A 15612-nucleotide genomic window follows, 5' to 3' on the forward strand; every position below is an offset into this window, starting at 1 on the left:
AGTTCTTCTAGCGATGATAAAGAGATTATGTAAACTGCTAGAAATCATGTTGGATTCACTTCTTTCCCATGCTCAGTATTTATGTCTTCAAGTTCTGAAAATAAAGTCTGAAAGATGAGAGAAGAGAGGGGAAACTCTCCTAACAAGCTGAGCATCATCACTGACTTGTTATGATCTAATCTTAAACTGACCCTTAAAAAGACATCTATATTTAATTTCAAGAAGAATGTGCATGCTTGGAAGCTGAATGGGAGTTCTTCATATTGGATTTTCTATCCTACTGTAGTAGTAGGCAGACCTTTAGTTATAGTTTTGTAAGTTTTCAATGTGGATTTTTGGCAGAGGGTGGGGGGGAGAAGAGAACACATTGCTTTGTCAGTATAATCGGAATGTGATTATGAGCTTGCAGCTTTGTTGATTGAACAGGGTTGTGTTCTGCACCACTGAGCAGTTTTACTATGTATGAGTCTTGTTCTACTCCCCTTGGGAGCACTGCCCTGACACCAAGCATTGATCAAAATGGGAGCTGGTGACCCAACACTGTAACCTCGTAACCGTGTGAGCAATCCTACTGCTGGGAATAATATCTAAAATTATATTCTTAAACTGAATACAAAAGGTTATAATCGAGTTACATTTACTTTAAGGAAATAACAATATAAAAACACATTGCAGTCCTTGTGCTGTAAGGGAAACATTATGACAACCTAACAGCATTCCAATAAGAATAGGCACATTTTCTGTAGCCTGATCAGCCTGTATGCTGGGTAATACTTACAGGAATTCACTGCTCTACGTTAAAAGGAAGCTAAGCAGAGAAATAAGCAGGCAGAAAGGTAACAACAGCCAAGAATATGACTGGAAGACAATGGATAACACAACTGGCTTCAAGGATATACTTCCAACAACCTTCAAGCCTTATTTGCCTAAGGCTGAAATTTGAAATTCACAAACCACAGGATGATAAATGGTTAGTGATTTCATTTCAAGAAAAAGCGGCATGATAAAAAGGACTATACAGTTTATTTTAATAGAGGATGACTGGTTTTTTTTTAAATAAAGAACCATATGGATGTACCAGATGCATTCTTGATATCTGAAGGCATGTGAAGTTTTCACTCACTAGATAACTATGTGTAAAACAGTTATGCACCTAATAAGGCAGAAACGCATGTAGTTTGGTTTATCAGACACCTCTTCTAATTAGTTTTGCTTCAGTTTAAAAAAATCTCTTGCTTAAAAAACCAAATATCGTCACTGTCATTCACTGCAGAAAGACAGGCTAACCATTTCAATTGTAGCTGCTGATTGCAATGCACAATCAAACGAATCACACACTCCCATCCCAAAAAAGATGATGAACTGAGAGGCAGCTCTCTGAAAGGGTTTAGCAATACAGCCAGCAATTTCGATATCTCTGATTCAGCAAAGGATAAGTGCATGTGCGTATGTAAAATCCATTAACAGCTAATCAGATGCTTCTATGTAAACATCAGTGCTTGCTGAATCAGGGCCTCAATAACTTTAACGAGGCAGCTTTTTTTCTTAATCACATACACAACGGTGTACAGGTAAACAAGAAGACACTAGGATGAAGACAGCAAATAAAATATCTGTGCGAGTAAAAGTTTACAAGTTTGGAACATTAAGTAGTACTCCCACTGGCAAACTGAAGAGGAGCTCTTCTGTGCAAGGACAGTAGTTACAAAGCAAGTAACACATGGAAAAAAGCCTGTTGGGGAACATGATATTGCAGTAAGCAATTTACCAACAGCACAGCTGAATCTGTCATCAACTCTCTAACTAGAGCGGTGTCACTTCTAACTTTCACTTCATATTAAACCAAATTAATTTAGAAATACTGAGTACCTTCCAATTTAGCTATTTTTTTTCGAAGAGTGTGAGCATATGTGGCTGCTGTGGGAGAAGTATTATCACAAGTTCCATCTGGAATGTATCCTAGAAGAAGATGCAGAAGAACAGGACCTGAAAGCCACACACGCAGAACGCAATGCAGCAGACAAATGTTGACTGGCTGTTAGTGCTAAAAAGGAATAAAAAGTGCTTTGGAGATTCTGCTAGATAACCAAATGTCAGTGATTAAGCATAATAGAGAACACAAGTCTTTGTCCAGGAGGAAGGCCAGTTGTTCTGCCTCGTGCCTATTGAATTTTCTCCACTTACTTATCCACTGTCCATTATAGCTTTCACGCCCTCTTTGCCTTCCTGCACAATTTGATGCTTGTTTCACTCACCCCTTTCTCTGCTGGAAGAAAGGGCTGGACTAAGGCATTGTCTTTCTTCTCTTTTATCCTAACTGAGAAAAGTGGGCATGGAGCAAAGGTGCAGCAGCAGAACAAATTAAGCAGTAGAAAATAATTTTGGGGATGAGCTTAGGTTCATGTATCAATCCCACGACATTCACCAGAAGGATAATGTTGCAGCAGTGGCTTGACCAGCTGACAGCACAGTATGCTTGTGCCAGCATAAAACGGATGTAAAAGTAGATGCCTTTCGAAAAGGTTGTGCTGGAAATCATCTCCTATGACAAGGTCCACTGTCATACATGCTTGAATCTATTTCCTTAAGCGTTTCCTTACCTTTTTGTCGGAGGAAATAGCACATAATATTTTTTCTCATGACTGATAACAATCTGAACATACTGTTTTCCTTAGATTTGACTGCATATGGTTGAGTGAGGTTATATGTTTGCTTTCCTTAAATTTTATCCATTAAAAATCTTTTTACGATTAAGTAGAGAACATTACTTGTAGACATTTCAAAACAGATTTTTGATTCATTAAAAAGACAAGGCAGAAATTCACTCTTACTTCTGCAACTTTAGCTGGTACGATGTTTCCTTCATATGGGCATCCCAATGCACATGACACATACCTACAGTATAAAAGAACACACAAAGATACTTCTGTTTTATATATGAATATCTGTATCTATCCACATTACACAAAAAAAGAGGTTAAATAAAATTTCAAATATTTAAGCCAATGTAAAATAAATATTTGAATAAAGAGTTAAAATTATATCAGATGAAAATAGCAAGCTTAGAATTTTTCTTTCTAAATCACAGAACAGAGATTTATAGCTTTATTTATGCTCAATGTATGTTACAAGTTGCAAATGATTGGCAACGCAGCCAAGCTAATGCTGCCGCAAGACTCTTCAATATTGTCTGGTATTTCCTTCTGAAGTTATAACAGCCAACTCAGTTCTGCCCTGCCTGGCTCACACAAGGTACTCGGAGGAAGATACCATTATTATCCACGTGCCAGTTACCAAGACCACAGAGAGCAACACGTAGACAAAAGCAACTTACAACAACCCCACCATCTCCTAAGTCATTAGAATTGTGGTGAATGAGGTAGCTTTTTACTTTCTATCTCTGTGCTGGCAGTTCTGACCGTCTGCCCCAGAATTATAGCTCTGTTGCCAGCTAGTTTAGGTACGGCTTGAGACGAGATGAAACTAAGAAGTCAGATCGTGTCTCTCAGTAGCTATTGGCTCCACGAAATACAAAAACTGAAAGCCACAACCAAACCCCCACTGTTCATCCTTAATGCTGTGTTAGCATAGAATTTGGTATAAATTTCCTTTTTCTAAATGACAATTAAGAGCCATGAAATTCCAATTAAACTTCCAATTGTTTATCTTAAATTGATTAGGAATAGGATTAAACTAATCAGAAACAGCCATTGAAAATCCAAATAAGTGTGGCTGTCAAGGGATTTACAATGGATTCAGAGGCAGGCAGAGCCCCAGTCCCAGTGGGAGGTTGCTCAACTGCTTAATAGAACATGAGCCTTCATCAATCCCCCACCATTCCCTTTCCTTCAACACTGAAAGGATATAATGTAAAATTATACACTGTATAATGCAAACAGCATTGAACAGATGCCAGTTTGTATGTAGTTGAGGTCCGTATGGCAAAGGATGTATTGTTTCTTAGCAGTTGAAAGAGAAATTGATTGATAGAATGTGAAATTAGGATGAGTAACAGGCAAAAACAAATTGTGAAAAAAAATCAACATTTTAATGTGTGGAAAATACTCCATCCCACATATGAAGGTATGGTGTTGGCATACTGGAAGGAGCAATATGAATGATGCAAACTTTGAACCTAAAAAGAACTTGATTAGCCCTGACAAAGAAATGGAAATGATTTTTTTTTTCCACGAAAGTGGTTGGGTCCATTACATCCTGCTCATAATTTTAGTCCAGATGCCTACTAGGCATGATTTCAATTATCTGTATCTCATTATGAAAACCAGGTTTTTGAAACTTGGCCATAGACTTCATTTAATATCATCCCCCAATTTAGATGTCACTGTTTAAGTTTCAAAATTCTAATTTTTCTTATCTACATTAAAGATAAAAAAGCAGCTACTGTTAACAGTTAAACATTGCTCTGCTATTCAGTGACACATAACTAAAAACAATTTGGGATAATTTCCTTATTTTTTTTAGACATACATAGTTTTTCAAGTGAAACCAAACATGAAAAATTTCAGACCCAAAAGACTGATTTTACATATCATTACAGTGCTTAGAGCTAGTGGATACAAACTTCTACTGAAATGATTTTGCATCATCAGCCACAGCACTTACTATGAAGTGAGCAAGAGCAGTACTAAAACCAAAGTAAATGCAAAACATACTCTACATATGTGCATATGTTGCCTTTAATTACGTATATCTTTACATGTTCCTAAGAGCTACGTTGGCTAGATCAAGAAGACGTGCATTTGGTAGTGATAATGCGGCATGAATGACATCTGGAATGGAGTAGGGCAAACAAAAGTAGAAGCAAGCCAAAAGGTATCTAGAGAACAAGGGAATACTCCCTGTGGTTCACACCAGCAAGCAGAAATTCGCCCGAGCTCACATAATTCAGCTGGGCCTGCTGGGGTATGAAAGTATGTAGTGACCTGAGGAATCTGCCTACTACAATGTACAAATCTGTTTGAGATTATGAACTCTCTGCATGCTTACACTATTGCGACTAGACTGACATTTTAAACAAGGAAAATATGATAGATATAATCTGTCTGGGCATTTGATGTTCAACATTAAACTGGAGAAAATAGGGATTACTGAAAGAATTGTCAGGTAAAGAACTTCCTACCAGAGAGAGAACAAAGTCCTGTGGAGAATGAAAAACTTGTCAGAAGAGTTCATCAAGGATAAACTCAGTAGAATTTTATCAAATATTTTCATTTAATGAATTAACATAAAAAATAGAAACGTGGTGATAACATTAAATTTCCTGGTACTGTCAACACAAAAAAAAAATCCACTGGGATTCCATGGAGAAAGGACAGGAGTAATAGAAATGGGACTCAGTCACTGGCAATGACAAAGAAAGCAAAATTCATAAAATGAGACTGTAAAAGAGTAAAATGCACTCCAAATATATATCAAGATAAACATTTTTAATAGAGGACATAAAATATTAATTCCATTTGACAAGCTCTTGCTATATTATTGGGGGTTGGAACTAGATGATCTTTAAGGTCCCTTCCAACCCAAACTATTATATATGTCTACGATTCTTATTAGAAATAAGAAATACAATTTAAGTCAGTTGTAGAAAAAGTAATGCAAGCTGGAACAGATGCAGGCAAGGGGTGAGTACAGCTGCCAGGGGTACAGAGAGCCTAGCATATGAAAGGAGAAAATACGGATGTCTATGTGAAAGAGGGAAGTTAATCAAGTGTCTAGTCTGAACTTTTGCCAAGACATCTAGACTCAAAGTAGAGCAGGGTGGGATGCTTTGTAATTCCATTTGTGCGGTTCCAAAACAATACTCTCAAGTGAGAGGAAATAGGTTTCAATAGGAAGGTAGGTCTGTTATCCAAGATATGTTTGGCTGGTACATTTTCTTTTTTTGGGACAACCCATAAGGCATTAGAAGCACAAAAGAATCCAGGCAAAGAAAAGCTCCAAGACCTCCGCCCACACTCCTCCAAAACGGGAGACAGCTTTAATGAATGCTCTGAAGAACTGCTTAGAAAGAAGAAAATCAACAAGACAGAGCCACAGAAAGTAACAAAAAACTTAAGTTTAGAGAAGAGTCTGATCAACTGCAGCAAACACTACTGACAAGTCAAGAAGAATGAGGATAGACTACTGTTTCTGAGTTCTTGTCATCAGGGAGTTTGGTGAGAGCTGTTGCAGTTGCGAGAAAGGAACAGAAGCCAAAGTGTAGGAGTTATAGGAGGGAATCACAGAAGAGGGTCTCCAGACAGTAATTATAAACAGCGCCTTCAATGAGCTTAGGAATGAAGAAGAGATAGGCGATGAGATATGATATGAAGAATCAAGTAGGGTCAAAGGTGCAATTTTTAAGAGGCAAATGCTTGCTTATATTACAGTGGAAATGAGCCAGAGGACAGTGAGAGGTTAAGAGAGAGAATAAGGGAGGGGAGAAATAAGAGGAAGAACAGAACATGAGGTCATTGGGGCAAGTGGAAGGGGTACAGATGGAAAGTAGACAAAAAACTCCTACTGCTCTGACAGTGGAGAATAAAAAGAAAGGATTAGAGAAGGGAGGAAAGAGTGACAGAAAGAGCAGCATACTGTATCTCTTTTTTTCTTAGGAGAAAAAGTAAGATGCTTGAGAAGAAAAGCAGCAGAGAAAAAAAAGAGGGAAGAGTTTTAGCAACGAGTTACAGAGGCAATTGGGATTTAATTTGGGGAGTCAGTTAAGCTGGAGAATACAACTGTTTTCTAAAAATATGGCAGGACCAAAAGAAAAAAAGACTTTGTAATAAAAAAGACTGTCTTGGTCTCAGGATATTCACCAGAGACACTCCACAGTATGAGAGCAGAAGCAGATATTTGGGAATTCATAAGGCAGACTCTGCAATGGAAGAGTTTAATTCTAAGTACGTGCTTAAATCTTTGCTGAATCACGGCCACACGTTGTAGTAGCTTAACTACATCTTTAGCATGCAATCAAGAAAAGAGCCCATACAACCCAAGGTGGAAAGAAGGACCTGCAATGAGTGAACATTTATATATAGCTGCTTAAGGAACACACGGGTAGATGCTGGTTTGCTCACTCAGGTTCTGTGAAATCAGAATTCCTCTCTTTAATAAAGAAATGATAAAAACAAGCTCCCTATTTGTTTCACCTGGCAGTTTACCCAGTCTCTTGTGTGTTTCACAGATTTGACTGCCGGTGAATACCGTTTGGTCTCCTCCTAAATTGTTTTCTATGCAACAATTAAGAAAATAACTCCAACAACTTTCCTGTGTAATATTTTGGACAAAAATACTGAACAGCCTCTGGGGATGGGGAGGGAGAAGGAAGAGGAAGAGAGTTTTCAATTTCTTCCCATAAGCCAAAAGCAAATTACAATGTCCCACAAATGGTACAGACAGTATAAGGTCCCCATGATCAAGGTCGCTAGGAATGGTGATAATCACCATGCCAGCTCAACGACTGCAAAGTGCAGATATAAAACCACAAACAGGGTAAATGAGCAAACTTCTCATAACCAAAGTGTGTTAAGAGGAAAATGAATCCAAGCAGAAACTGAACTCCATGTTGTAATCAGCCCTCTGTCAGCTTGTTTCAGCAAGAGTTCCAGAGCCAGATCCACAGCTGCTACCACAGCTGGAAGCACGGAGCCTCCTGAGAAGCCAGTTGCAGACTCAGATGCTGCTGTTTCCTGTTTATTATTATAGTGTAAGTTCGCATATAATTTACCATGTTCACTGCAGATGTATTTATTTTTATTGGATGTTTGTGCTAAAATGTATACGCCTATCATTTGGAGAATTCATAATCTTAAGGTTGATATATTCTGTCTCTTTGCAAAGGAAGCCATTTGTTAAAAACAGGCAATCTCTGCTGTAAGGAGATGGGAAATGCAAAGAAGAGAAGAGGGAAAGGAGACTCTTCCAGAAAAAAAGAATCTCCAAGCTAAGCCCAAAATGTGAAAATAAGGCTAGGATTTTTCTATCAGATTTGATTCAAGAAAAAAAAGCAGCACTCTTTCCATGTCTTTAGCACCCAGCTGCGAGTAATATATATGATATATAAACTGAATCTTATAGAAATAATGTTTGCCATAATTTTTAGAATGCCCAGAAAACACTGTAAAATTGTAGCTATGTTCTAGCAAATCACTTCTCTAGAAAGAGAACAAAAGTGTTACTATAATTAAGGGCCACTTAACCACTTAATTTTTAATAACTACATCAAATTATCAATGGAGCAATCAGTAACATATTAACAAACACATTGCATTGTTACCTTATAATTTCATGCTAACATTTCAAGTCTAATTTTATGCTGCTCTTTAAGAAGAAACAGGGATCATTTTTACTTCCTATAGGTATCACCCTCTTTTTTTAAAAGAAATAAATGCAGCTCTTCTGGCCTACTAATAATATCTGCAAGGACAAAAAGATGGATAAAAGTTGGTAAAAAGTTATTCCTAAGGAAAATGCCTCCTTTTCCATAGTGCAATCATCCAGTATAATAGAGTTAGTGTAATAGCTCCTACATCCTTTTCTTAACCAGTCCCGAGTACAGAGAAATGCACCAAGTCTCCATATCCAACAATCTCCGGCTTCTCAAACTTCTCCAGGGAACTGTGACCAGATGGCTTAATACTGTGTAACCCCCTAGATTTGTTTACCATTCTCATACTAAAATATGTTGCTTCCAAGTCCATTAAATGTTCATCTACATTTCGTTGTTCCCATAATCTCAACTATAGGCCCACACGAAGGTGTTAAATTGGTTTTACTATCTAAAGAAGCGATAATGGTATAAATCACTCTATTATCAATATAATTATGACTATGTTAAAACACACAGCGAAGTCTAAAAATGGAAGTTTAAAGCAATATGAAAGAACACGTGTACTGCAGCCCTAAGTATTCCAGAATACCAGAAAGTATGAGTTCAAAGTTTCTGCCTGTATTTATAAAACACATGCAGCTTTAAACTGTTTGATTTGTGGAAAACTGAATTGTTGGAGTTTATCTTATGGAACTTCTAATTAGGTATATAAAATACAGTATTGTAAAGCCATCCAACTATCTTGAATTAAGGTATTTAAGATGAACTGTAATAAAAGAAAAGAAAAAGAACATTAATGAACTGAATTATAAAGATCAGCTTGTCTTGATAATCAGAAGTTTCAGAAAATCATGACGTTTCCTTATAAACAAAACAGACTTCATTATTAGTTTCAGGAATTGCTTGTTTTAAAGTATATTAAAATAAAATGTATGTATTCTTATACATCTATTTTTTCTTAAAATAAATCCAAATATCGCTAGCACAAGGTAAGGGTAACTAAAATAAATAATTTCTCTTTAAGTTTCCACTATTTTGTGTCTTACTTTGTGTATTAGCATTAAGTAAACAATAATTATTTCCTATAATCAACAAGAAATTATTTATGTTGTATCCTGTAGCCCTTACTATATCATAATATAAATGGTAGTAGTAATAATAATAATAATGCATACGATTGTTTGTTTGGTATCTATTTGTCATAGCAACAAAATATTCTTATATTTCAAGTATATCAACCAGTATTTAAATTCTATGCAAACACAGATGTAAGCCAAATATTGATATATTTCAGTATGTTTTTACATTTTGTGACCTCTACCATACTGCTCATTCTTAAAAGACTGTAAACAAAAGAATTACATACCCCAATTCAGAATTAATGTGTGATTACATATGCTTTAATTCATGAAGCAGCAGCTTTCTAAGGAAATGCTTATAAAGTTATTTTACAGCAAACATTTGCATCTGTTTTTCTATCACAGAACCTCTAAATATTTGCATACACAATCACATTCGCACATGAAAGTAGTCTTAATGGCCTCAAAAGGGCTATTTGCAGGAAAGTTTTTCAGGACTGAGGCATAAATACAGATTTTAATTGCTGGTCATGGAGAACTGTTATTTTTTATAGAGGAAAAAAAAAATTACAACCTTTTTGCTCTTCTATTCCCAGTTTGTTTTTATTAGGACTAAGACAGTCCTAAAGAGAACTGAATATTTCAGTGGGAGATAGTCTGACTTTATTTCATTGTCACAGGATGCAAAGTAAGCAATGAAGTGCTATTTGTGGAAAACGGGAGACACAAGTCCTTAGTTCCTTACTATTCTGTTGTACTAATTGTAATTTATATCTTTGTCTTTTTCAATTTTGGAATTTATTAACTTGGAAGAATCTAGCTTAAGCAGAATTTACTTAACATTTTCTTCATATGTACATTTAAACGACATTTAAGTTAAAATACAATCCAAGTGACTACTTGCAATTACCATTATTCATAGTTTTTCATCAATCCTGGATGTTAAGGTTCACTTTTAATCACCAAAAAAGATGTGATATTTTTAATAGCACCTGATTTATGCATTAAAAGATGCAGTTCTAAAGCTAGCAGTATTTTGTGTCATTTCACATGCAAAATATGCATAGTAGTAATCAGCTGACCACAGAATTTATAACTGATTTGGCTCAGTGTCTTCACCAAATGTGTCCCAGATGTTAGTGTAAAATTTTTATGTATGTACAAAAAATAAAAACAAAAACCCCTTTATGATGCTAATAAATAGTCTAACTTCTAAGACCATGCACAAGATCTCAATTCTTCGTAAACATTTGAACTAATTTAGTAAACATTTAGAAAACTCTGTAGCGCTACAGATTTTAAATGTGACAGCTGACAACAGAAGTTTTCTGGATGATGATCGAATCAATGTTAGTGCAGCTGTAGCAACAGTAAGACATGCAAAAGCTTAAAGTCTAGTTTCAACTGTTTGAGTGCATTTTTCATAAGATTCAAGCATTGCCAGTGATTTATGCTCACTACATAAATTCTAAATTGCCAGTAAAAATAGGAAATAAAATTTGAACCCCTTAAAATTATTTTTGGAAGTATTTTTCAACTGCACAAATAAGGAGTTAGGGCAAGGCACTAAATTATCCATTTCCTGCAAATAAATAACAGTTTAAACAATAATAGTGCTTTAGAGAGGAAACAATCTCTGTATTGAAAATAATATAAAAACAATTTCTGCATATTAATATTTGTACTACCTAAGTAATTCAAACAAAATATTTAGCCTACAAAATTTAGATTCGAAGCCAAAATACGTAGTCCCGGGAGCTTGCTTGAGCAAAGGCTGCAGGTTTTGACCACAGTTCTTTAGAAGTAGCCAATCTCTAAGAGGGTGATTAAAAACAAAACATTGATTGCCGGTGCACAGAGTACAAATCTTTGTCCATACACATAACAGCTTCATTTTATGTTACTTTGCAGTAGAAAGCCTATTAACATATTTCTTGTATCTAATGTAATCTACATAAATTACAAGGTGCTAATCATTAGCCTGTGCACAGGTAGGATGGAATTCATTGTTTTAAGTTCCAATATCAAAGATAAACATCTACAGCCTATGCCTTAGATAGGCTATCTATAGGATAAGACCCAACCTCCTTTGCACCAAAAGGATGGCTCATCCGGAGAGTGGTTCATCGTTATCCCAAAGCAGGTACTTTAAAAAGCATGTATGATATACCATAGCCTGCAGGTGCTCTATCTTCCAAGAAGATTTAGGATGATAAGTTCAGACTTGTTGTGCAGTCATGCACTGATAACCTCATGTTACAACAATAGTTGTAAACAAGATATAATTATTTAAAAAATATATTATGTCTATTTAGAAGCCACAAGTTAATCTTCCCCTTGACACTCCATAATAATCAGTCAAATTATGACCAATAATTTGAAATACTGAATGTCAACTGATGAATTCTGTAACATTCCATCTTTTGTTTCCAAAATGCCAGGTTTGAAGTAATTCAACAGAAACTCACAAATTTCAATTTCTGAAACTGTCAGCTTCTGTCCCTGTCTGACTTGTCTATGTGATACTTACAAATCAGGATATAAAGCATAAGAAACAACTTGCCACAAAGCTTTGACTGTCTCAGCATTTGAAGAATTTTGCATGGAATTGGGATACACAAGTGTTCTTTATTTTATCTATCACTAAAAGCACCTTCCTTACTAGCAGCTAAATATGGGATCAAAAATCAAGACACTAAATTGCAGGCTTTTGTAGGTAATTCTTTTTTAATTGTTTTATCTTCAGGAGAGCGTCACCTTGATTGCACTGAATATTTCTACGAAATTTCTGATTAAGTTTTACTTTCTGATTTTCTTTTCCACACTTTTTTTCATTGAGAAAGAGAAGCCCTGTATTTTATATCATTAAATACAATGTAAAACTCCACAAATCTTCCAAACGTACTGCCATATTTGGGGAATACTGAGCTACTTCCACTCAAGTCCAATGAATTCCCTGTAGTAGTGCAGACTTTTGTTGAGTGTTAGTATCAGTCATGATTCAGTCTTCTAAAATTAAGTTGGAAATTATAGTTTGCTTTGATAACTGTCCCCTTCACAAGCAGCTGAAGTATTGTAAACAGAATTATTCCTGGATTTAGCATTCAAAACAGATGCTTCTTATTTATGGGGTTGGTTTTTTTCATTCTTTGACTAATTAGAAGTTTCAAGTCCAGCTTCTAGAGCTTTGTTCAGCTGCTAGGAGACCTATTATTTAAAAAAAAAGTCCTGAATGCTGCATTTCATGCTCCTGCTATTATTTTTCTGGTTTCAGAACTGTACTCAACAAAAGGCAGTACAATAGAGCTTAAAAGAAAGTAGTGTGACAGATGGGTGCTAAACTGTCATTTTTTATTATTATTTCTGAGTAATCCTTCTGTCTCAATTCTTCCTACAGATTCCTGTAACTCTGCAACCCATGAGAAGAGCATCTAAGTGAGTATGAACTTGCAGGAACAAGAATCAATGCATCACAATTCTTGGTAATTATTCTCTGTAAAACATTTCTCTAGATCCTGATCCACGGTAATATTTTTTTCCTATTAATTACTATTTTGCCCCTCAAAATCTCCCTGGGATGGATTTGTTAAAAGTGTATTCAAAGTCAAAAGAGACTGTGTTAACGAGTTCTCTTTTATCTTCTAACTTCTTAGCATGCTCAAAACTTTCTTTGCAATATTTTAATATACCGAAATCCATGTTCAATGGATGTTTTAGATACTCAGAATTATTACCTCAGTTAGGTTTTTTTTAATGAAATAAGGCTCTATATTCTGCAGTTCAGATTCTCAGCAAAATTTTAGCTCATTAGCTACTTTATTATGGAGTTATATTATAATAGATCTCCTTGGACAAATACCAGGCAGTCCTCTCCTAAGATTTTTGATTTCCTGAAGTGTAAATTTAGTCCAGCAATCAAATGATGTTGTCAATGGCTTCCTATTTCTGTGCTTCCTATTTCTGAACGACTCACTTCTCTTAAACCTGTAGGCCAGTGGAAGAAAGCTATAGCTGGAGTAAACTCCCATTGTTTTCATTCACAACTTCAAATCTGTTCGCTTTGTAGCATACCTGATAGTAAGCAGCCCACTGTTAAAGCATTGTGTAACACACTGCACCTGGCACTACAGACTCAATAAAATTGTCCTGCACGTATTGTTTGCCTGGGTTTGAACACTGAAGTGAAATTACAGATCTTTGTACTGGAGGCACAAAGTAAGAACTTTTAAAACATAATCTGTCTGTATTTCCTCCAAGTTCAATTATCTCATTTATTTTTATTCTTAATTATTATCATATTTTTGTGTGTGTGTGTTTGATCATTTTCAGCCTCCTACTCCTTCCTCTCCGCACACGTCTTCTTATCTTCCTGCTTTCTCTTTTGTTTTCGGCTACGTGCAGAAAAAAAATCTGCCACACAGTTCATCAGATAGCAAACAATAAATGTATGGGAACGTTGCAGAATCCTATCATGGGAGCAGTCATTTCTATCACGTCAGTGCATCAGCGCCAGAAAAACTGCTACTGGCATATTACAAATGCCCTAGACAGAGAATCTGTGGAAAAAAAGCAGCAGGTTGCAACTTCCTTAAACGTGAAAATTAGTTCACAGAAGATAAGTTAACATTTTAAGGTCCAACATAAATCTAGAGTACACCACAGGGGCTTCTTCATCATCTGCAGTTTACATCTTCTGGACAGGCTGTAAAGTTCATTGGTTGACACCCATAGCTATCCAAAACCACACAACACATAGGCTTTGAGGATTCCCTTCACGTGTGGTTGTTTGTATTGTGCCATTTGGTTAAATTTTGTTAGTGAAATACAGGAATATGAAACAGAAAACATTGCCTGACATGCCTAGACACCTGAGAAAACCAGAAAACAAAAGTTTAGTGTAAAAATGACCACCAGTGTCTAAGGTTTGTTGCTATACACATGCCCTCTTTTCTGAATTAACTGCCTATTCCCCTGTCCACACCTATCTGGGACCTAAAACTCATCTGGGCCCGAATTTTCCTGAGCTTAATCCTCCTGGAGAACCCAAATTGCTAGTTATGCTCTCACCTCCGTTTTTAGTTTCAGAAAAATGTGGTGAACAGTGGTGGCAGAGACCTCATCTCTCAGGAGAAGTTGCTCAGGAAGGCAAACCTTGACCTACCTGTTGGACCAACACCAAGGTAGAGTATTTAAACTCTGGTACAAGTTATTGTTCCTTAATACAGTGGAAGTCCTTACTTCTCCGTTCAGTGGTTTTCTATTTGAAATGTATCCAGGCTAGGGAAAAGGGACTTAAGATTTTATGAGCTATCCTTGGCTGGATGTGCATGTGTTAAAATCCCCTAACTGGATAAGACGACCTCCAGAGGTCCCTCTCAATCTAAACCATCCTGTTATTCTCTGATCCTCTGAGGCTGAGGTATAACTAGAAGTCAGATCTCCTTTTCTCAAGGCAAATCCTCAAACTGCTACACTGCTGTGCTAAAAAAGCGAGCAGCAGCATCATCTCATCACTATTTCCAGAAGAAAGAGAGATCCCAGTATCTATAACCAGAGCACTTAGTCTCTTAAGGTATCTACCTCTATCTATTTTCCAGGTATTGTCTATCCAGGTATTTTCTGAGCATGATGTAGTTTGCAATTGCCAGTAAGCCTCAATCTCACAGTTGAGTTTCTTAAATCTATGGAAGCCTTTCTGCATTCACAAGGATCGTCACAAATAATCTTAGATAAGTAGCTCTGTTTAATGCAAAAGAAAATGGAAATGAAAAAAAAAAAGGCAGTGCAATAGTGAATATCATTCAGGATTAGATCAAGTTTAAAAGAAGGTACTCTAGAGACGATAAATACTGGACAGTTCCAGAGTTTCATGCACTAGAGACTCCAAACACTTCAATGCCTGGCGATTTATATCAAGAATTTTTTTTCCTTAGGAGTTAATTTGTTCTATCGTTTTTATACCTTGATTCTACAGCATATGAAGCAACATATTATTAAGACTATAATAAAATAAAAGTATGCAGTATTTTTTAAGGTGTAGGCAACAGTGTTCTGAGTTCTCAGCAGCACTAAATAAATTTTATTGTGTCATCTGTGATGATAAAAATAAATTTGTGTAATATAATGGATACGTTTATACAGACAGCTTTTTTTTCGATTTCCATATAAAAGTATCACCATTAGTTACAAAACAGATGAAAA

At 36.0% G+C, this 15612-nt stretch overlaps 1 protein-coding gene across 1 annotated transcript in view; it reads right to left on the reverse strand.

Annotated features, from left to right (window-relative positions):
• Positions 1-15612, reverse strand: part of HMGCLL1 (3-hydroxymethyl-3-methylglutaryl-CoA lyase like 1) — an 85808-nt gene that overhangs the window by 39334 nt on the left and 30862 nt on the right. The window contains exon 6 of the mRNA XM_054063954.1: positions 2832-2895. Within this exon, the coding sequence (XP_053919929.1) occupies positions 2832-2895 (64 nt within the window). The remainder of the gene's footprint in view (positions 1-2831; positions 2896-15612) is intronic.

This window comes from Cuculus canorus, chromosome 3 (assembly GCF_017976375.1).
Source record: "Cuculus canorus isolate bCucCan1 chromosome 3, bCucCan1.pri, whole genome shotgun sequence".
NCBI lineage: Eukaryota > Metazoa > Chordata > Aves > Cuculiformes > Cuculidae > Cuculus > Cuculus canorus.